Here is a 22531-nt window from a genome sequence, read left to right as displayed (position 1 = left end):
ATAGTTGCCTATGTGCAGCAAATTCAAGTTTTGCTTTTTGGAACTTTCTGGAATTTTTTTTCAAATATTTTCGATCTGCAGTTGGTTGAATCCATGAATGTGTAACCTGCAGACAGGGAGGGCCACCTGTATCTAGTTTCTTACAGCTAAGACAGGAATATTCATTTAGGGATTCGGCTACTGAGCCATTTCACTTCTCTAGGACCCTTCTTGAGAGATTCTTATCCATGTTCATAGTAGATCAACTCAGACTTGCTCAGCTACTCGCTTCTAATGGCTCTGTGGCACAAAGAACCAAATGATTTATTATCTGAAGCAATTGCTAAAGCAATTGTCAGTAATCGCTTCAAATTTCATTTGTGTTACATCATTTAAATGATTAAAGAAAATATGAGCAAATTTTAAAATAACATACTAATTTCAAGGTAACACATTTCAAACTAATAGATTTGTTAAGTAACTCTTTACGGACCCCAGATCACGTTTTCGTTTTCAACCACCCTAATACTTGCCTGCTCGTGAATAATGTCAGACAGTTCTTTTACCATGTCTCTGAAATTTGACTTTAGCCCTTCATGGTACTCAATCTGATCCTCTTTAATTAGCCGCTCGTTTAGTTCCAGTGCAATGCTGCATGCTTGGATGAACTTCCTGTGGATGAAGATCAAAGATAAAGTTTTTGTTGTTTATTCCTCGAAAGTCTCACTGACAATTTAATATTTACTTTAACCATGGCTTGCCTACAAGGAAGATTAGAATCCTATATTTTCTCACTGTGCTTTTGCTAATGCCACCTCCTAAGTCTGAAATATCTTTTTCTTTCTTTTCCATCTTTCTCTTCTGGTTTCTTACCTCCTTCAAAATCCGGCTCAAAACATATACCCTCTAGGAAGCCTACTTGCTCAGTCATTTACTTGATATGATATCAGCTAAAGTTGTGCTAACATTAATTTACATCTGTAGATAATGTCATTTATTCAAAAATAATTTATTTGGTACTAACTATGCACCCAGTACAGTGCTGGGTGCTATAGGCATTAAGTATCTGCCCTGGGCTGGTAGGAGTGGGGACAGAGAGTTGATGAGCTATCATAAAAGCATTTTTCCATCATTTCATGTGTTTATGTTTAATGTCCATAATTAGACTGTAGGTCTTAGGGGACAAAGTACCTCACTGCCCACTTGTTTTGTATCCCTGTCATAGCAACTAGCAGAATCTTTTTATACATGCCAGGCATTAATAAATATTGAATGAATGACTACAGGTTACTCTGTAACTTGAAACAGCTGATAACACAGAGACAGGAAAAGTAAATGAAATAAGTCTGAAGCAAATGAGTGGGTAAGTTATCATCTTTCTCCTTAGTCTATTTTACTCAGCTGTCTCTCTTATTCTGAATGTAAACTCTTTTTATATATGAAACAGATTTTTTCCAATGCAAGACCATTCAGACATGCCCTAGCTTAGAGGGATGCTCAGTCCAGACAAGATATCACATGCCCTAGACTGGAAGAATCCAAGTGGAACTAAGGATGTGGATAGAAGCAAGCCTATCCAGCCCTTCCTACCCTAAATGGTCTGAAAAGCTGTAACATAAGGTCAGTCAGGCAAAGGAGGGCATCACATAATGAAAGTAGGCTTGTGTTTGTGTCACAATATCCAAAGCAATAAAGTAAGTTGTCATATTTAATGTCTTGGGTCACTAGGACATTGTTAAAGTCCTGCAGCAAGATAGAAATCACACATTTCCTTACTACTTAAAGTACCATCAGAAGGTCACTTAAATGTTGTGAAAGAGAACAGAGAATGTCCTTTTTTGGAGGGACATTATTTGGTGAATATTTTGGCTTCTTTTAAGAAGAAAATGGAGTAAAAGAATAGAGGAGTAATCTGAAAACTACAAAGCACTTACCTAAACATGTCTTTCAACTCATTTACTTTCTTAGGTGGATACTTGCTAGCTTGACTGTCATTTAAGAAAGCCCTTGCATATGCTAACGGACCTGCATTTACCTAAATTACGAAAGGAGAAAAACGAGAGTTGTTAGAATACAACCAAAAAGTAATTTTTGCAATTCTCTTTTTAAAGAAAACCAATATGTTAAAAATCCACATCTGAGAAACATATTTACTATTCTTACTATAAATTTATTTGAAAAAGATTAACTAAAGCAAATCATCTGCAAAGATGATATTCTAATAGGTTAGTTAATGATTTCTGATATGTAAATATAGGGCTTGGCTATAGTCAGAGGGATTTATGTTAAAGTCCTCTGACATAACACAAAATTTATAGAAATTGAACATAATTTCTTTATTAACTTAATCAAAAATGTACAGGTTTTTGCACTCAGTAAGAGTATAACAGACAATTACAATTAATGCTTGCTCTGTGCCCTTATGAAAGCAAGAGGAACGTCAAGAAACATTTAATACATGTTTAGCAACCAACATACCTGCACTGAAACACAGCCCTGCAATTTAAGTTGGAGCTGAATCATGTCCACGTCAGCAGAAGAGCAAAGCTTCTGCAGCTCTGCAGTTTTATCTTTTATTTCATCAGTAGCAACATCAATTGGCTTTAAATTAATCTGCTGTTCATAGTTTATAGGGATCCTCTTCTTCACATATGGAAATGAGTTTGAAGCTATTAAATGTTAAGATTGAACAAATGAGTTTTTAAGACAGTAAATCAAACAGGCAAATTAAAGAAAAAAATCTATTGTGCTTAATTCTCCCCATGCTTTGTCTGGAAAATACCTTAGGGACCAGATTGGCGCCTTATTACTTCAGGATTGAGGGAGAAATTCTCTTTATGAGACAACTCAGAGCAATCATGAATTACATACGGGAAACCAATGGTTTATAACATAGCCATGTTTGTGCAAGCTAGTGACTGAACAGCAGAACAATGAATGATTAAAGTTTCAGTTACATTTTCCTGCTGACCAGCTGCTGCTTGTGTGTATCAAAAAATGACCATGTCAGGGGCTTCCCTGGTGGCGCAGTGGTTGAGAATCTGCCTGCTAATGCAGGGGACATGGGTTCGAGCCCTGGTCTGGGAAGATCCCACATGCCGCGGAGCAACTAGGCCCGTGAGCCACAACTGCTGAGCCTGCGCGTCTGGAGCCTGTGCTCCACAACAAGAGAGGCCGCGATAATGAGAGGCCCGCCCATCGCGATGAAGAGTGGCCCCCGCTTGCCGCAACTACAGAAAGCCCTTGCACAGAAACGAAGACCCAACACAGCCAAAAATATATAAATAAATTAATTAATTAAAAAAAAAATGACCATGTCAAACAAAGAAGTTATGCCAAGTCCCACTTACTAGTCAAGATCGTACGGCGTTTGCACTGTTCTTCTATACAGCCTTGCTTTTTGCCTGATAATGTATAAGGAGCCTCAAAAACAAATCTGTTGATATTATGGTTTCTTTCAAACTCAGTTTTTCTTTCTGTGAGTTCTTTGTCATCAAAGTAGGGCTTCACATAAGTGACTTGGATATGAGCATATTTGGGATCAAGCTCTTTGACATTTACCTGTAAGGTAAGAAAGTTTTGTTTTTTATTCAATATATGGGAAAAGGGGGTACAGGTAAGCTACTAACTCCTCTGAAATCAATTGAGGACCACTGTCGCTGAATACACTGTGAGTTGAATACACACCTGGAAGAGGTCTTTGCTCTTTTTTCAAGGATCGTTTCCTTCTGATTATTAAGAAGTTACAGAAACCTATTTGGAGATTACAGAAATGCAGGCAGAAAATAAAAACTGTAATGCTACCACTCAGCAATGACCATTATTCATATTTTCATATATTTCCTTCCAATCTCTTCTCTATGCACATGTATTTACAAACCTGAGATCATGCTGAACATTGTTTTATAATCTGATTTCCTAAAAATATATTAAAGTGGCTCAACTGCATATTTGAATTCCACCTCAATAAAATATATATTATAGAGAGGATTCTGAGAAGATGGCAGAGCACCAGAAATCTATCTTCCTACAGAGACAACAGTTACACTGGCAGAATCTATCTGATGTAACTATTTTGGAACTCTGCAGTCTATTGAAGACTTGCAACTTCCAGGGGAGGACCTGGGCAGGAAATTACCTTAATTTTGATTTTGGTCAATTTTAGCTCTTGGCACAATGGCCGCTATCTGTACCTCACCCCTCAAGTACCATGGCAGGCAGTGGTGCACATGTTCTTGGAACAGCTTGCGGGAGCCAGGATGAACAAGAAGGACCCTGTCTTCCAAATATTGGGGATCTGTGCTACGACTGCTGATTGCTGCCTCTGATCACAGGGGGGCAGTCAAAGAGGCCATGGCCATTACTGTAGCACCTCTTCCCATTGTTGCAAGGCCCTCCCCCTCTGGCTGAAGTGACTTCCAGGGGATTTAAAGGACCGGTACCTTTTCTCCCCCCCTCCCTTCATTTTCCTCTCTTTCCCCTCTTGGGAGCCAGACACTGGCGACTAGGGCGTTCAAAAGCAACTGCATATATGAAGGAAACTAGAAAGTCACTGCACATGCTCAGGGGAAGGCACAGGCTAAGGAAAGACCTGATAAGTCCCCAAGTTTACACCTCAGGTTTATCCCTGGCACAGAGACAGCTTACAACAATTAAAAACAAAACCAAAACCCAGCAAACTCTGGGACAGAGAGAGAGAGAATCTGATTTCCAGAGTGATCATGTTATTAAATTCAAATGTCCAGTTTTCAACAAAAAAAGAATCACAAGGCATACAAAGAAACAGGAAAGTATGGCCCATTCAAACGAGAAAAATAAACCAATAGAAACTGTCCCTGAAGAAGACCTGACAGCAGATCTCCTAGAAAAAGACTTTAAAACAACAGTCTCAATGCTAAAAGAACTAAAGGAAGTTATGGAAAAAGTCAAGAAAATGATGTATGAACAAAATGTCAATATCAATAAAGAGGTAAAAAATCTAAAAAGAAACCAAAAAAGTTTTTCAGAGCTGAAAAATATAATAACTGAAATGAAAATTCACCAGAGGGATTCAAAGGCAAATTTCAGCAGGCAGAAGTAATAGTCAGTAAACTTGAAGACAGGACAATGGAAATTATCAATCAGAGTAACACAAAGGAAAAAAAAACTAAAGAAGAGTGACAGAGCCTTAAGGAACTTGTTGAACATCATCCAGCAGACGAACATACCCATTGTGGGAGTCCTTGAAGGAGAAAAGAGAGAGAAAAGGACAGAGAGAATATTTGAAGAAATAATGGGTGAAAACTTCCCAAATCTGATGAAAGACAGGAAGCTCAACAAACTCCAAGCAGGGTAACTCAACGAGACCCACACTGAGACATATTAAAATCAGAATGTCAAAAGCCAAAGACAAAGAGAATTTTGAAAGAAGCAAGAGATAAATGACTTGTCACACACGAGGGATCCTCAATAAGATTATCAAATTTCTCATCAGAAACTTTGGAGGCCAGAAGCCAGTGGACTGATATATTCAAAGTGCTAAAGAAAAAAAAATCTATCAACCAAGAATCCTATATCTGGCAAAACTGTCCTTAAAAGTGAGGGAGAGGGACAACTTCCCTGGTTGTGCAGTGGTTAAGAATCCACCTGCCAATGCAGGGGACACGGGTTCGAGTCCTGGTCCGGGAAGATCCCACATGCTGTGGAGCAACTAAGCCTGTGCACCACAACTACTGAGCCTGCGCTCTAGAGCCCGCGCGCCACAACTACTGAAGCCCATGTGCCCTACAGCCCACATGCCACAAATACTGAGCCCGCGTGCTGCAACTACTGAAGCCCGTGTGCCTAGAGTCCACGCTCCGCAATAAGAGAAGCCACCGCAAGGAAAAGCCCGCACACTGCAATGAAGAGTAGGCCCCGCTCGCCGCAACTACAGAAAAGCCCGTGTACAGCAATGAAGACCCAATGCAGCCGAAAATAAATAAAATTTAAAAAGAGAGAATGTGATTTAAAAAAAAAAAAAACCACTGCCAAAAAAATCAACTGAATACAAAAGAAGATAGTAATGCAGGAAATGAGAGACAAAAAAGCTATAAGGCACACAGAAAACATAGCAGAATGACAGAAGTAAAGTCCCTCCTTATTAATTAGTAATTAATTTAAATATAAATGGGTTAAATTCTGTAAACAAAAGACAGAGATTGGGAGAATGGATTAAAAAAAAACAAACATGATCCAACTATATGCTGTCTATAAGAGACTCACTTTAGCTCCAAAGACACACAAAGGCTGAATGTGAAAGAATGGAAAAAGATATACCATCCAAATAGTAATCAAAAGAGAGCAGGGGTAAAGATACTAATATTGGACAAAATAGACTTTAAATTTAAAAAGGTTACAAGCGACAAAGGAGGACATTATATATTGACAAAAGGTTCAATACAGCAAGAAGATAAAACAATTATAAACATCTACACACCTAATAACAGATCATCAAAATATATGAAGCAAAAATCGATAGAACTGAAGGGAGAAATAATAAATAGTTCTACAATAATAGTTGGTGACTTTAATACCTCAATCTTAATACTGGATAGAACAATCATGCAGAAGGTAAGTAAGGAAATAGATGACTTGAATAACACGATAATTTACCTAGACCTAACAGACATATATAGAAAACTCTACCCAACAACAGAATACACATTCTTCTCAAGTGCACATGGGACATTTTCCAGGATAGACTATATGTTAAGCCACAAATAAGTCTCAATAGGTTTATAAAGACAGATATCATACAAAGTATCTTCTCTGACCACAATGGGATGAAGTTCGAAATCAGTAACAGAAGTAAAATTGGAAACTTCACAAATTGGTGGAAATTAAACAACATATTCTTTAAAGAAATCAATGGATCAAAGAAGAAATCACAAGGGAAGTTAGAAAATACTTAGGTATTAATGAAAATGAAATCACAACATACCAAAACTTATGGGACACAGCAAAAGCAGTGCTTCAGAGGGGGGGGGGATTTATAGCTATAACATTTAACATTAAAAAACAGGAAAGGTCTCAAATCAACAACCTAATTTTACAACTTAAGGAACTAGAAAGAGAAGAACAACTAAACTCAAAGCTAGCAGAAGGAAGGAAATAATAAAGATTAGAGTACAGATAAATGGAATAGAGAATAGAAAAATAACAGAGAAAATCGATGAAACCAAAAGTTGGCTCTTCGAAAAGATCAACAAGATTGACAACCCTTTAACTAAACAGACCAGAAAGAAAGAGAGAACACTCAAATTACTAAAATCAGAAGTGAAAACGAGGACATTACTACCAATCCTACAGAAATAAAAAGGATTATAAGAGAGTACTATGAGCAAGTATATGCCAACAAATTAGAAAACCTAGATGAAATGTGAAATGAACAAATTCCTAGAAACACAAAGCCTACCAAGACTAAACCATGAAGGAATAGGGAAATCTGAATAGATCTTCAGTAAGGAAACTGAATCAGTAATAAAAAATATCCTGACAGAGAGAAGCTCTGGACTTGGTATCGTCACTGGTGAAGTCTCCCAAATATTTAAAGGAGAACTAACACCAAGTGTTCTCCAAATTTTCCAGAAAAGTGAAGAGAAAGAAACACTCCCTAACTTATTCTATGAGGTCAGCAATACTCTGATTACCAAAGCCAGACAAAGACAGCACAAGAAAACTACAGACCGATATCCCTTATGAACACTGATGCAAAAGTTCTCAACAGAATACTAGCAAACTGAATTTAGCAGCATATTAAAAGGATTGTACATGATGACCAAGTGGGATTTATTCCTGGAATGCAAGGATGGTTCAACATATGAAAATTGATCAATGTAATATTGATACACTGCATTAACAGAATGAAGGGGAAAAAAACCACATGATCATCTCAATCGATGCAGAAAAAGCATTTGACAAAATTCAACACCCTTTCATAATAAAAACACTCAATAAAGTAGGAATAGAAGGAAATGTCTACAATCTGATCAAGGGCCACTGTGAAAAACCTATAGCAAACATTACATTCAATGGTGAAAGGCTGAAAGCTTTTCCTCTAAGATGAGGAACAAGGCAAGGATGCCCATTTCACCACTTCTACCCAACATGGTGTTGGAAGCACCACTGAATTGTACACTTAAAAATGGTTAACATATAAATGTTATGTTATGTGTATTTTACCACAATAAAAAAGATAGTTATCACAGTTCTATATTATAGTCATTGACATGACTTTTAATGGATGGATATGGATAAGCATGATTTATTAGATCAGTCCCTCATTAATAGACTCAGGTTGTTTTCCAACATTTTGCTATTATAAATAATGCTCCAATGAACATCCTTGTATTTAAAACTGTGTACATTTCTTTCTGATTTATTCCTTAGGAAAAATTTTTAGATGAGAAGTTGCTTAGTTAAAAGATTTACATGGTTTTAGGAATTTTGATACATACTACCCAACTACCCTATAGAAAAGATTACAATTCGTACATCCACAAGCAGTATTTGACATTGTAAGAGTGGGTACTCTTGATTGCATTAAGCCTATTCTATGGAGGAAGGGGACCACAGGAAAGCAGAATCGTTCTATTTCAGAGACATAAAATTATAATAGTTACAGACCATTACATAAAGAGTCTAAATTCCACGTTAAGAAGCTATGCTGCAGTCTCTCCATTAACTCCAGATGATTCCCAGGACCCTCTTCTTTCAGTGTTCTCCCAACTAAATTTGACTTGTGCCTTGGGTGTTGGTGACACTGTCAATATCCTTGCAATTTATCATAGTCAGGCCTTTTTGTGTTTAGCATAGGAAAAAATGAAACAAACCAAAAAAACAACAAAAACCTCCCAGGAAACAGTCCCTACATCCTTTTTTTCTCCTCCACGTATACAGGAGCATAGACAAGGGAAAGTTTCTTAGCAACTTTTAAAACTTCTCCAAACCCATCCTACTTGTTATTACATAAAAATCTAAAAGCCTAAATCTAGAAATCCTTTCTTTTCTTTCCCATTAAAAAGCTAGATTTCTCCAGAGAAACTCAGGTGAGGTTAATTATCTGGCTAAGACAAGACATAGAAGGAAAATAAAAAAGAGGTCAAGACTGATTTTGACCTTATAAAATAAACTATGTATATGGTAAACATTCAAACAGTACATGAGGGTATATATGAAAAGTAAAAAAAAGTCTTTCTTCCCACATAAGACTCTAGTCTCTCTCCTCAGGGATAACCATGGTTAACAATTTTGTATGTATCATTCCAGAAATTTCCTAAGCATAAACAAGTGAGTATATGTGAATATCAATTTTCACAAATGTAATCATCCTATCCATAATGTTCTGTGCCTCACCTTTTTTCTCTCAATAATATATCTTGATAGGTATATCAATACTTATCAGTTTTTTAATGCTTAGGATACTATATCCATTATATGGGGGTAGTACCACTTCCTTAACCATATGGATATTAGATTGTTTCCAGGTTTTTGTTATATAAACTTTGCAGCAATAAACACCTTTAAACATACATGTTTATGTGTATATATCTATCTACAAGATAAAATGATAAATGTGAAGTTACCGGGTCCAAGGAAAGATACATTTAAAATACTGGAAAATATTGCCCAACTGTTTTTCACATTGTTTGTGCCCTTAAGCAGATTTTGTTCTTTGGCAAGTAAAAGAGTGTTTTTAATTTTTAATTTCACATATTAAGAAAGAAATAAGGATTTTAAAAGTAGCAACTGCTTATTATATCTGTTGCCTATGAAGACTGACTAAAATATTGTGCATAAAAATAATGTCAGGAGTCCAGCTGCCTGATGGTGGCTTGTCATTAGTGCTTGTTGGCCAGGTTTTCAGAGGCAGAAGAAAGTAGAAAACCGCATGTTGTTCTGCAAGCCTGGCTTTCTATTAACTTTCCATTTATAGTATCAGTAGTATGGCAGCAAGCCTAAAACTTTCTGGCTACAAGGAGATAAAATTTTCTGTTGTCTTAATTCAATAAAACAACGCAAAATAGTGAAATGGATCAGAAGTAGAGAGGTTCTGCCAAATATTCATGAATTTTGAACCTATCAGCACATCTATTTTTAAATGTCGAAGGCATATGCTTAAGATAAAATCATCTCCATGAGATATAGGTAAGTACAAAGTGAAGAGATCATTTTCACAGTAGAAAATGAAGTGTCTTTACTATTGCCACGGGCTTTTCACTCCGGCAATGCTGCTTGTTAGCTATTAAGTGCTTTGCGTAGCACCATGCAATCATAGTCACGCAGTAAATATTTCTGGGGCCTACAGATCCTGCACTGTATAGGTCCTTCCTACCTGAAAAATCAGCTCTCATCCTGTACATACCCATGGTAACTAAGGACAGTCAGGCATTCCTATTGTGCCTTCCCGCAATTCTGTCTATAGGGAACTATGCGTTTCTAGGAAAGAGCCTCTCTTGCTGGAACCTTTCTCATCCTTGCCTTGGCAGGGCTAGTGGGATGGATAATCTTTAGATCAAGGCCCAAGGCATCTCTCCTAAACCTACATCACTGCGAATGTAACTAGTGAACTAAGGATATCTTAGAGTAAAATGTGTGTCCTAAGATGATTTTAATCATAAAGTATGAAATTGACAATCATGATGCACAACAGCATTCACAATAATAGCTAAACTTTATTGAGCGTGCCAGCTTCTATTATTATTAGTGAATGCTTTTTTACATACCAGGAACTCTAATCACTTTCCATATATTAACTCATTTAATTCGTACAACAACTCCATGAGGAAGGCACTATTATTAACTTCATTTTACTAATGAGAACAATGAGGCACAGAGAGGTTAAGTAACTTCCCCATGGTCACACAGCTAGCAAGTGGCAGAGAATGGAGATTTGAATCCTTCTTTCTGATTCCAAAGCCCCTGTCCTTTCTTTCACAATCTGGAAAGGCTCTATTTCCCATGCCTCTCCTCCACTAGCTAAAAAAGGAAAAAGTCAGTAGCAACGTACCATGCCTGGAACCAATAAATATGTTACCTTGTCTGAATCCTGAATTATTTTGACATTCTCTGTACCAAATTTTTCACCATAAAGTTTAACAAGTCTCAGGGAAATCTCCGAGAGGCCAGTGAGCTTTGGCTCTTTATAGATGTACTCCTTTCCATCCTCTTCTTCAAAAAAAGACTATTATAAAGTTAAACATACAATAATTTATAAATAATATGAGCAAACAAAGCATTTACAGAAAATCTACTAAATAATTAGCAATAATGTATTTGAAATAGATTTTAAATAATAGTACTAAAAGTCACATGCATATATTTTAACTGAAATAAATGAGAATTTTCAAACTCAGTCATATGAGCATATTATTGGCCTGAAGATTTCCACACTCGATTTTTTCATCGCCTGCATACTTACCTGATTTTTATTGCAAATCTTTCAGTGCTAGATATTAAATATACATTTAAGAAGCTTAACAAAAAATGAAACTGAAGGAAACATTCAAATCTTATATGTTGTACTCTGACCTAGTGGATTTAGATATGGGAACCAAAGTGAACTTTATACTTACAAACGAGGCTTCCTGCTGTTGTGACAGGTGCTCTATCTAGACAGAATCCTAGAACCAATAACTGCTGCTACAGTAATCATTCAAAGGTGAATGTTTAAAAAAGAAAACAACTTTATGAACTAAAGTATACTTACTTGGCCATAAAAGGCAACTCTGAAGAAAGTGCCTAAAAGTCTTTTTTTTGTGTGCATAACCTCCAAAATTTTTGTGTAAGCTCCATGAAGAGTTCTATAAACTTGAGTAAGTTTCTGAAAAAATGAGAATAAACAAAATAGCTTTGTTTTTTGGTTAGTTACTAAATGTCTAAGATAAATGCACAGGAAAAAAAAAAAGCAACACTATTTCCTTTTCAAAATGGTTTTGGTGGGGTCATTCACACTCCCCTCCCCCATGGTCATTATTAGACAAAACTCCTTAACAACTTTAGGTCGTAGGGTAGAGCTTAAAATGGTCAAATAACACTGTATTTCTAAATATCATGTTTCATTTCATTCATATCTCAATGGTAGTGTATAATTTAAAAATACTGTGTTATTGACTGCTTTTTTCTTATGTCTGAATTATTTTAACTGAAAGATAAGCAAAATGCTTTGCTTGAGCTCTTAGGTGGAGAGATGAGAATAAACAATCCATGCGAACAATTTTGGAGAAGAAAATAAAATTCAGACACAAAAATAATAGTATAAACCTGACTGAGGACTCCTTTTATACAGGTTCACAGACATTTTCAAAGAATATATTCTTCTACACATCCAGAAAAAGGGAGCACGCTGTGCTAAGAACATTATCAAGAATGTGAAAAGACAACCTACAGAACAGGAGAAAATATTTGTAAACCACAGATCTGATAAGTTTTCATATCCAGAAAATATAAAGAACTCCCACAATCCAACAACAAAAAGACAAATAACCTAATTTAAAAGTGAGCAAAGGACTTGAATAGACATTTCTCCAAAGAATATATATAAACGGCCAACAAGGACATGAAAAGATGTTCAAAATCACTGCTCATTAGGAAATACAAATCAAAACCACAATGTGACCCCACTTCACATCCACTAGGATGGCTGTAATAAGAAACCAAAAATAAGTGTTGATCAGGATGTGGAATGTGTACACTGCTGGTGGGAGTGTAAAAGGGAAAACAATCTGGTGGTTACTCAAAAGTTATACATGGAGTTACCCTATGATCCAGCAATTCCCCTGTTAGGTATATATCCAAGATAAATGAAAACACACCCAGGGCTTCCCTGGTGGCGTAGTGGTTAAGAATCCGCCTGCCAATGCAGAGGACACGGGTTCGTGCCCTGGTCCGGGAAGATCCCACATGCCACGAAGCAACTAAGTCCATGTGCCACAACTACTGAGCCTGTGCTCTAGAGCCCGCGAGCCACAACTGCTGAGCCCATGTGCCACAACTACTGAAGCCCGCGCGCCTAGAGCCCGTGCTCCGCAACAAGAGAAGCCACAGCAATGAGAAGCCTGTGCACTGCAACGAAGAGTAGCCCCTGCTTGCCACAACTAGAGAAAGCCCACGCACAGCAACAAAGACCCAACGCAGCCAAAAAAAATAAATAAAATAAATAAATTTATATATAGAAAAAGAAAACATACCCATACAGAAACTTATACATAACTGTTTACAACAGCACTATTCGTAATAGCCAAAATGGGGAAACAACCCAAATGGATAAACAAATTGTGGTATATCCATACCATGAAATATCATTCCGCCATAAAAAGGAATGAAGTTCTGATACATGCTACAACCTGGATGAATCTCTAAATATTATGCTAAGTGAAAGAAGCCAGAAACAAAAGGTCACATCTTGTATTAATTTTTTTTTATGATGCATCCAGAATAGGCAAATCCATAGACAGAAAGCAGGTTAATGGTTTCCAGAGGGTGGGGCATAGGGTGGAGAGTGATTACTAAAGGATATGGAGTTTTTTTCTGCGGTGATAAAAATGTTTTGAAACTAGAGAGAGGTGGTGAGAGCGTAACGTTAAGAATGCACTAAATGCCACTGAATTGCACACCAGAATATGGTCAATTGTATGTTAGTGAATTTCACTTCAATAAAAAAAGGGGAGCACAGAAGCAGACATCCTTTCTCTAAAATTCTTCCCATATTATTTTCTGCAGTTGAGCTCAATTTGAGGGAAGTTTTCCTTACCTTTATGGCTGCCACCTCTGACACTTTTCAGCCTATCCCATAAAGATACACTGAAAAATTACTGCATCTCATTCAGAACACTAGGGGATCTATACAGACCCTTGCACCCCTACAAGGGAATAGGAGTAGTTCCCCTATAGAACGTATTGTTTCCTTTAATGTGTAGGGAAGATATATTTTTCTTTTTTCCCTATTAGTCAATTGAGTAGCAAAATGTTCCCTGGGTTTCTAATATCCTGATCTTCAACCTAAGAGTAAGAGAGTGGGTATTTTGAAACTTTTACAAAGGTTCTTAGGATGTAATGTAATGCTTTGATAGAAAGCTCAATGCCAATTCTTGTCTTGTCTCATAGGCTATTCTTTGTCATCTGTATGACTTAGATTTAATTATTTAACTCTTGCTTTTTAATATAATCACTTGAACTCCTCTATGATTTTTCAGGCATGCCCCATATACACCAAAAGCATGGCAAAGAGAGAAAGACCCAGAACCTAGGAAGAAAAAGTGAGTTTGATCAGAGCCAGTTTGGAACAGAGATTAGAACACTACACAGATGATATTAAATGTATGTTTTCACTCTTGGAAACTTCTTCAACAATGAAAGACTACTTGCTATATTTAAGGATAAACTGCTTTGCTTTTTAAAAAAAATGGCTTGAATCCTAAATCATCCCTTCCCAGCATAGTAAGGGTAGAAAATTATGATATGGACTTAGAGACTTGAATATAAAAAATTCCTGATCAGTGCTGGTGGCAACAGCTGCTCATTATAATGCTATTCTTTATTAACTACCCTTTATCAACAGCTTTATCTGGCAGAATAAATTGGAAAAACTCCTCACAATAGGGTTATTACTAGTGACATTATCTCCCCTACTGTCATCTGCCAGCACCTTTAGTCTCACCGTCAAATTGCAAAGAATAGAATCATGCCTATCACCCTCCCCGGGCAACATGGAAATCCAATAGCTTTTTTTAGTGAAGGTTTAGTGAAGACAACGTTGATTGTTTTCTGCCATGAGTGGAGGAGGAGAGATTGCTAGATAAAAATGTTTTGTGAACCACTGGTATAATGTAAATTTCAATTTATATCTTAAATGTTTGGTCCTTAATTTTATTTGGAAAATTTATATGAATATGAGGTAGGATTGTAATTTTAGGACCTCCTAGCATTTTTTAAGGATAGTAACTTAAGACCAAAATAAAACATATAGGCCAATGATGCAAATGTTTAAATTACCTACCTCGAATTCTCGACGTTTCTCGTAAATTGGAATGATCAACTTGGAAATTTCAGAAATTACTTCATAACGTTCTGCTTTCCATAAGCCATCCACACATTGTTCTAGCAACTCCAGCAAAACTTCCTGCATTGAGAGAAAACTGCAATCAGGAATTTGAGATAGTTTTAGAGCTCTGGGCAAATATATTTTGAACCATTTCAAGTTAATAAAGAATAGAATGTACTAAATTTAATGAAATGCACAGAAGGAGTATAGTTGTGTGACTATATTTTTCTAAATCACATACTTGAAATATTTGAAATTGAAACCATTCTTAAAAGTATGAAATTAATATTGACAATACTAAACTACTATTTACTTTGTTTATCACATAATGAAGATGTTAACTGTACTTACAAATGGTAACACATTGAGAAGAAGTATTTTTAAAAGGGGATACATTGTTCTAAACTGAGGATGTTTAAATGTCTAACAGGGTAAATTCCACTAAGTCTATAAATGTCCATTATTTTTCCTTTGTACTGAAATTATATTTAAACACAATTAACAGAGTCTTAAGATAATTTGGCAGTTTTCAAGCTGTTGCATCAGTGACAAAGGTGTTTATTAAAATGACGTGATTTTGGTCAACACTGCTTCCTTCCTCACTATTGGTTCTAAAATTAGTGGGAATGACAGTATAATACCTCAAGATAGAGATCTCTGACCTTGCTATAATGATAAGAGCTGCTATAAAACAACCATCATGTCATGTTCTCAACAATAAAAAGATGAAGCCAACTACTCATGCTATCCATGTCTTTTTTTAAAAATTTATTTATTTATTTATTTTTTAAACATCTTTATTGGAGTATAATTGCTTTACAATGGTATGTTAGTTTCTACTTTATAACAAAGTGAATCAGTTATACATATACATATGTTCCCATATCTCTTCCCTCTTGCATCTCCCTCCCTCCCACCCTCCCTATCCCACCCCTCTAGGTGGTCACAAAGCACCGAGCTGATCTCCCTGTGCTATGCGGCTGCTTCCCACTAGCTATCTATTTTACGTTTGGTAGTGTATATATGTCCATGCCACTCTCTCACTTTGTCACAGCTTACCCTTCCCCCTCCCCATATCCTCAAGTCCATTCTCTAGTAGGTCTGTGTCTTTATTCCCGTCTTGCCACTAGGTTCTTCATGACTTTTTTTTTTCCCTTAGATTCCATATATATGTGTTAGCATAGGGTATTTGTTTTTCTCTTTCTGACTTACTTCACTCTGTATGACAGACTCTAACTCCATCCACCTCACTACAAATAACTCAATTTCGTTTCTTTTTATGGCTGAGTAATATTCCATTGTATACTATGTGCCACATCTTCTTTATCCATTCATCCGATGATGGACACTTAGGTTGCTCCAATGTCCTGGCTATTGTAAATAGAGCTGCAGTGAACATTGTGGTACATGACTCTTTTTGAATTATGGTTTTCTCAGGGTATATGCCCAGTAGTGGGATTGCTGGGTCGTATGGTAGTTCTATTTTTAGTTTTTAAGGAACCTCCATACTGTTCTCCATAGTGGTTGTATCAATTTACATTCCCACCAACAGTGCAAGAGGGTTCCCTTTTCTCCACACCCTCTCCAGCATTTATTGTTTCTAGATTTTTTGATGATGGCCATTCTGACTGGTGTGAGATGATACCTCATTGTAGTTTTGATTTGCATTTCTCTAATGATTAATGATGTTGAGCCTTCTTTCATGTGTCTGTTGGCCATCTGTATATCTTCTTTGGAGAAATGTCTATTTAGGTCTTCTGCCCATTTTTGGATTGGGTTGTTTGTTTTTTTGTTATTGAGCTGCATGAGCTGCTTGTAAATTTTGGAGATTAATCCTTTGTCCGCTGCTTCATTTGCAAACATTTTCTCCCATTCTGAGGGTTGTCTTTTGGTCTTGGTTATGGTTTCCTTTGCTGTGCAAAAGCTTTTAAGTTTCATTAGGTCCCATTTGTTTATTTTTGTTTTTATTTCCATTTCTCTAGGAGCTGGGTCAAAAAGGATCTTGCTGTGGTTTATGTCATAGAGTGTTCTGCCTATGTTTTCCTCTAAGAATTTGATAGTGTCTGGCCTTACATTTAGGTCTTTAATCCATTTTGAGTTTATTTTTGTGTATGGTGTTAGGGAGTGTTCTAATTTCGTACTTTTACATGTACCTGCCCAGTTTTCCCAGCACCACTTATTGAAGAGGCTGTCTTTTCTCCACTGTTTATGCTAGCCTCCTTTATCAAAGATAAGGTGACCATATGTGCGTGGGTTTATCTCTGGGCTTTCTATCCTGTTTCATTGATCTATATTTCTGTTTTTGTGCCAGTACCATACTGTCTTGATTACTGTAGCTTTGTAGTATAGCCTTAAGTCAGAGAGCCTGATTCCTCCACTCCGTTTTTCGTTCTCAAGATTGCTTTGGCTATTCGGGGTCTTTTGTGTTTCCACACAAATTGTGAAACTTTTTGTTCTAGTTCTGTGAAAAATGCCAGTGGTAGTTTGATAGGGATTGCATTGAATCTGTAGATTGCTTTGGGTAGTAGTGTCATTTTCACAATGTTGATTCTCCCAATCCAAGAACATGGTATATCTCTCCATCTATTTGTATCATCTTTAATTTCTTTCATCAATGTCTTATAATTTTCTGCATACAGGTCTTCTGTCTCCTTAGGTAGGTTTATTCCTAGATATTTTATTCTTTTTGTTGCAGTGGTAAATGGGAGTGTTTTCTTAATTTCACTTTCAGACTTTTCATCATTAGTGTATAGGAATGCAAGAGATTTCTGTGCATTAATTTTGTATCCTGCTACTTTACCAAATTCATTGATTAGCTCTAGTAGTTTTCTGGTAGCATCTTTAGGATTCTCTATGTATAGTATCATGTCATCTGCAAACAGTGACAGCTTTACTTCTTCTTTTCCGATTTGGATTCTTTTATTTCTTTTTCTTCTCTGACTGCTGTGGCTAAAACTTCCAAAACTATGTTGAATAATAGTGGTGAGAGTGGGCAACCTTGTCTTGTTCCTGATCTTAGTGGAAATGGTTTCAGTTTTTCACCATTGAGGACGATGTTGGCTGTGGGTTTGTCATATATGGCCTTTATTATGTTGAGGAAAGTTCCCTCTATGCCTACTTTCTGCAGGGCTTTTATCATAAATGGGTGTTCAATTTTGTCGAAAGCTTTTTCTGCATGTATTGAGATGATCATATGGTTTTTCTCCTTCAGTTTGTTAATATGGTGTATCACGTTGATTGATTTGCGTATATTGAAGAATCCTTGCATTCCTGGAATAAACCCCAGTTGATCATGGTGTATGATCCTTTTAATGTGCTGTTGGATTCTGTTTGCTAGTATTTTGTTGAAGATTTTTGCATCTAGGTTCATCAGTGATATTGCCCTGTAGTTTTCTTTCTTTGTGACATCTTTGTCTGGTTTTGGTATCAGGGTGATGGTGGCCTCATAGAATGAGTTGGGGAGTGTTCCTCCCTCTGCAATATTTTGGAAGAGTTTGAGAAGGATAGGTGTTAGCTCTTCTCTAAATGTTTGATAGAATTTGCCTGTGAAGCCACCTGGTCCTGGGCCTTTGTTTGTTGGAAGATTTTTAATCACAGGTTCAATTTCAGTGCTTGTGATTGGTCTGTTCATATTTTCTATTTCTTCCTGGTTCAGTCTCGGCAGGTTGTGCATTTCTAAGAATTTGTCCATCTCTTCCAGGTTGCCCATTTTATTGGCATAGAATTGCTTGTAGTAATCTCTCATGATCCTTTGTATTTCTTCTGCAGGGTCAGTTGTTACTTCTCCCTTTCCATTTCTAATTCTATTGATTTGAGTCTTCTCCCTTTTTTTCTTGATGAGTCTGGCTAATGGTTTATCAATTTTGTTTATCTTCTCAAAGAACCAGCTTTTAGTTTTACTGATCTTTGCTATTGTTTCCTTCATTTGTTTTTCATTTATTTCTGCTCTGATCTTTATGATTTCTTTCCTTCTGCTAACTTTGGGGTGTTTTTGTTCTTCTTTCTCTAATTGCTTTAGGTGCAAGGTTAGGTTGTTTATTCGAGATGTTTCCTGTTTCTTGAGGTAGGCTTGTATTGCTATAAACTTCCCTCTTAGCACTGCTTTTGCTGCATCCCATAGGTTTTGGGTCATCGTGTCTCCACTGTCATTTGTTTCTAGGTATTTTTTGATTTCCCCTTTGATTTCTTTAGTCATCACTTCGTTATTAAGTAGTGTATTGTGTAGCCTCCATGTGTTTGTATTTTTTACAGATCTTTCCCTGTAATTGATATCTAGTCTCATAGCGTTGTGGTCGGAAAAGATACTTGATACGATTTCAATTTTCTTAAATTTACCAAGGCTTGATTTGTGACCCAAGATATGATCTATCCTGGAGAATGTTCCATGAGCACTTGAGAAAAATGGGTATTCTGGTTTTTGTGGGTGGAATGTCCTATAAATATCAATTAAGTCCATCTTGTTTAATGTGTCATTTAAAGCTTGTGTTTCCTTATTTATTTTCTGTTTGGATGATCTTTCCATCGGTGTAAGTGGAGTGTTAAAGTCCCCTACTATGACTGTGTTACTGTCGATTTCCCCTTTTATGGCTGTTAGTATTTGCCTTATGTATTGAGGTGCTCCTATGTTGGGTGCATAAATACTTACAATTGTTATACCTTCCTCTTGGATTGATCCCTTGATCATTATATAGTGTCCTTCTTTGTCTCTTGTAATAGTCTTTATTTTAAAGTCTATTTTGTCTGATATGAGAATTGCTACTCCAGCTTTCTTTTGATTTCCATTTGCATGGAATATCTTTTTCCATCCCCTCACTTTCGGTCTGTATGTGTCCCTAGGTCTGAAGTGGGTCTCTTGTAGACAGCATATATACGGGTCTTATTTTTGTATCCATTCAGCCAGTCTGTGTCTTTTGGTGGGAGCATTTAATCCATTTACATTTAAGGTAATTATCGACATGTATGTTCCTATTCCCATTTTCTTAAATGTTTTGAGTTTGTTATTGTAGGTGTTTTCCTTCTCTTGTGTTTCTTGCCTAGAGAAGTTCCTTTAGCATTTGTTGTAAAGCTGGTTTGGTGGTGCTGAACTGTCTCAGCTTTTGCTTGTCTGTAAAGGTTTCAATTTCTCCATCAAATCTGAATGAGATCCTTGCTGGGTAGAGTAATCTTGGTTGTAGGATTTTCTCCTTCATCACTTTAAATATGTCCTGCCACTCCCTTCTGGCTTACAGAGTTTCTGCTGAAAGATCAGCTGTTAACCTTATGGGGATTCCCTTGTGTGTTATTTGTTGTTTTTCCCTTGCTGCTTTTAATATGTTTTCTTTGTATTTAATTTTTGATAGTTTGATTAATGTGTCTTGGCATGTTTCTCCTTGGATTTATCCTGTATGGGACTCTCTGTGCTTCCAGGACTTGATTAACTATTTCCTTTCCCATATTAGGGAAGTTTTCAACTATAATCTCTTCAAATATTTTCCCAGTGCCTTTCTGTTTCTCTTCGTCTTCTGGGACCCCTATAATTCTAATGTTGGTGCGTTTAATGTTGTCCCAGAGGTCTCTGAGACTGTCCTCAGTTCTTTTCATTCTTTTTTCTTTATTCTGCTCTGCAGTAGTTATTTCCACTATTTTATCTTCCAGGTCACTTACCCGTTCTTCTGCTTCAGTTATTCTGCTATTGATCCCTTCTAGAGAATTTTTAATTTCATTTATTGTGTTGTTCATCGTTCCTTGTTTCCTCTTTAGTTCTTCTAGGTCCTTGTTAAATGTTTCTTGCATTTTCTCTATTCTATTTCCAAGATTTTGGATCATCTTTACTATTATTATTCTGAATTCTTTTTTATGTAGACTGCCTATTTCCACTTCATTTGTTAGGTCTGGTGGGTTTTTGCCTTGCTCCTTCATCTGCTGTGTGTTTCTCTGTCTTCTCATTTTGCTTAACTTACTGTGTTTGGGGTTTCCTTTTCGCAGGCTACAGGTTCATAGTTCCCGTTGTTTTTGGTGTCTGTCCCCAGTGGCTAAGGTTGGTTCAGTGGGTTGTGTAGGCTTCCTGGTGGAGGGGACTAGTGCCTGTGTTCTGGTGGATAAGGCTGGATCTTGTCTTTCTGGTGGGCAGGTCCACATCTGGTGGTGTGTTTTGGGGTGTCTGTGACCTTATTATGATTATAGGCAGACTGTCTGCTAATGGATGGGGCTGTGTTCCTGTCTTGTTTGCTGTTTGGCATAGGGTGTCCAGCACTGTAGCTTGCTGGTCGTTGAGTGAAGCTGGGTCTTGGTGTTGAGATGGAGATCTCTGGGAGATTTTCGCCGTTTGGTATTATGTGCAGCTGGGAGGTCTCTTGTGGACCACTGTCCTGAATTTGGCTCTCCCACCTCAGAGGCACAGCCCTGATGCCTGGCTGGAGCACCAAGAGTCTTTCATCCACATGGCTCAGAATAAAAGGGAGAAAAAATAGAAAGAAAGAGGATAAAATAAAGTAAGATAGAATAAAATAAAGTTATTAAAATAAAAAAATAAAAAAAAATTATTAAGAAAAAAAATTTAAGTAAAAAAAAAAAAAAAGAAACGGATGGACAGAACCCTAGGACAAATGGTGAGAGCAAAGCTATACAGACAAAATCTCACACAGAAGCATACACATACACGCTCACAAAAAGAGGAAAAGGGGAAAAAATAATATATCTTGCTCCCAAAGTCCACCTCCTCAATTTGGGATGATTCGTTGTCTATTCAGGTATTCCACAGATGCAGGTACATCAAGTTGATTGTGGAGCTTTAATCCGCTGCTTCTGGGGCTGCTGGGAGAGATTTCCCTTTCTCTTCTTTGTTCGCACAGCTCCCGGGGTTCAGCTTTGGATTTGAACCCGCCTCCGCGCGTAGGTCGCCTGAGGGCGTCTGTTCTTCGCTCAGACAGGACGGGGTTAAAGGAGCAGCTGATTCGGAGGCTCTGGCTCACTCAGGCCGGGGGGAGGGAGGGGCACGGATGCGGGGTGAGCCTGCGGCGGCAGAGGCCAGCGTGACGTTGCACCAGCCTGAGGTGCCGTTCGTTTTCCCGGAGAAGTTGTCCCTGGATCACGGGACCCTGGCAGTGGCGGGCTGCACAGGCTCCCGGGAGGGGAGGTGTGGATAGTGACCTGTGCTTGCTCACAGGCTTCTTGGTGGCTGCAGGAGCAGCCTTAGCGTCTCATGCCCGTCTCTGGGGTCCCCGCTGTTAGCCACGGCTAGCGCCCGTCTCTGGAGCTCCTTTAAGCAGCGCTCTTAATCCCCTCTCCTCGGGCACCAGGAAACAAAGAGGCAAGAAAGAGTCTCTTGCCTCTTCGGAAGCTCCAGCCTTTACTGGTCTCCCTCCCGGCCAGCCGTGGTGCGCTAACCCCTTCAGGCTGTGTTCACGCCGCCAACCCCAGTCCTCTCCCTGGGATCCGACCTCCGAAGCCCGAGCCTCAGCTCCCAGCCCCCGCCCGTCCCGGCGGGTGAGCAGACAAGCCTCTCGGGCTGGC

The 22531-nt window shown here is 37.7% G+C and overlaps 1 protein-coding gene across 3 annotated transcripts in view; it reads right to left on the bottom strand.

Annotated features, from left to right (window-relative positions):
* Positions 1 to 22531, bottom strand: part of DOCK11 (dedicator of cytokinesis 11) — a 188423-nt gene that overhangs the window by 5051 nt on the left and 160841 nt on the right. For all 3 annotated transcript variants that reach the window (XM_036840277.1, XM_036840275.1, XM_036840276.1), the window contains 7 exons: positions 14996 to 15118; positions 11708 to 11821; positions 11036 to 11182; positions 3330 to 3540; positions 2458 to 2648; positions 1914 to 2014; positions 513 to 651 (listed from right to left, as the gene is read on the bottom strand). In XM_036840277.1, coding sequence (XP_036696172.1) covers positions 513 to 651; positions 1914 to 2014; positions 2458 to 2648; positions 3330 to 3540; positions 11036 to 11182; positions 11708 to 11821; positions 14996 to 15118 — 1026 coding nt within the window. The remainder of the gene's footprint in view (positions 1 to 512; positions 652 to 1913; positions 2015 to 2457; positions 2649 to 3329; positions 3541 to 11035; positions 11183 to 11707; positions 11822 to 14995; positions 15119 to 22531) is intronic.

Source organism: Balaenoptera musculus, chromosome X, assembly GCF_009873245.2.
Source record: "Balaenoptera musculus isolate JJ_BM4_2016_0621 chromosome X, mBalMus1.pri.v3, whole genome shotgun sequence".
Taxonomy (NCBI): domain Eukaryota; kingdom Metazoa; phylum Chordata; class Mammalia; order Artiodactyla; family Balaenopteridae; genus Balaenoptera; species Balaenoptera musculus.
Note: the sequence above shows the minus strand (reverse complement) of the source record. Positions and strands in the feature narration are given on the sequence as shown.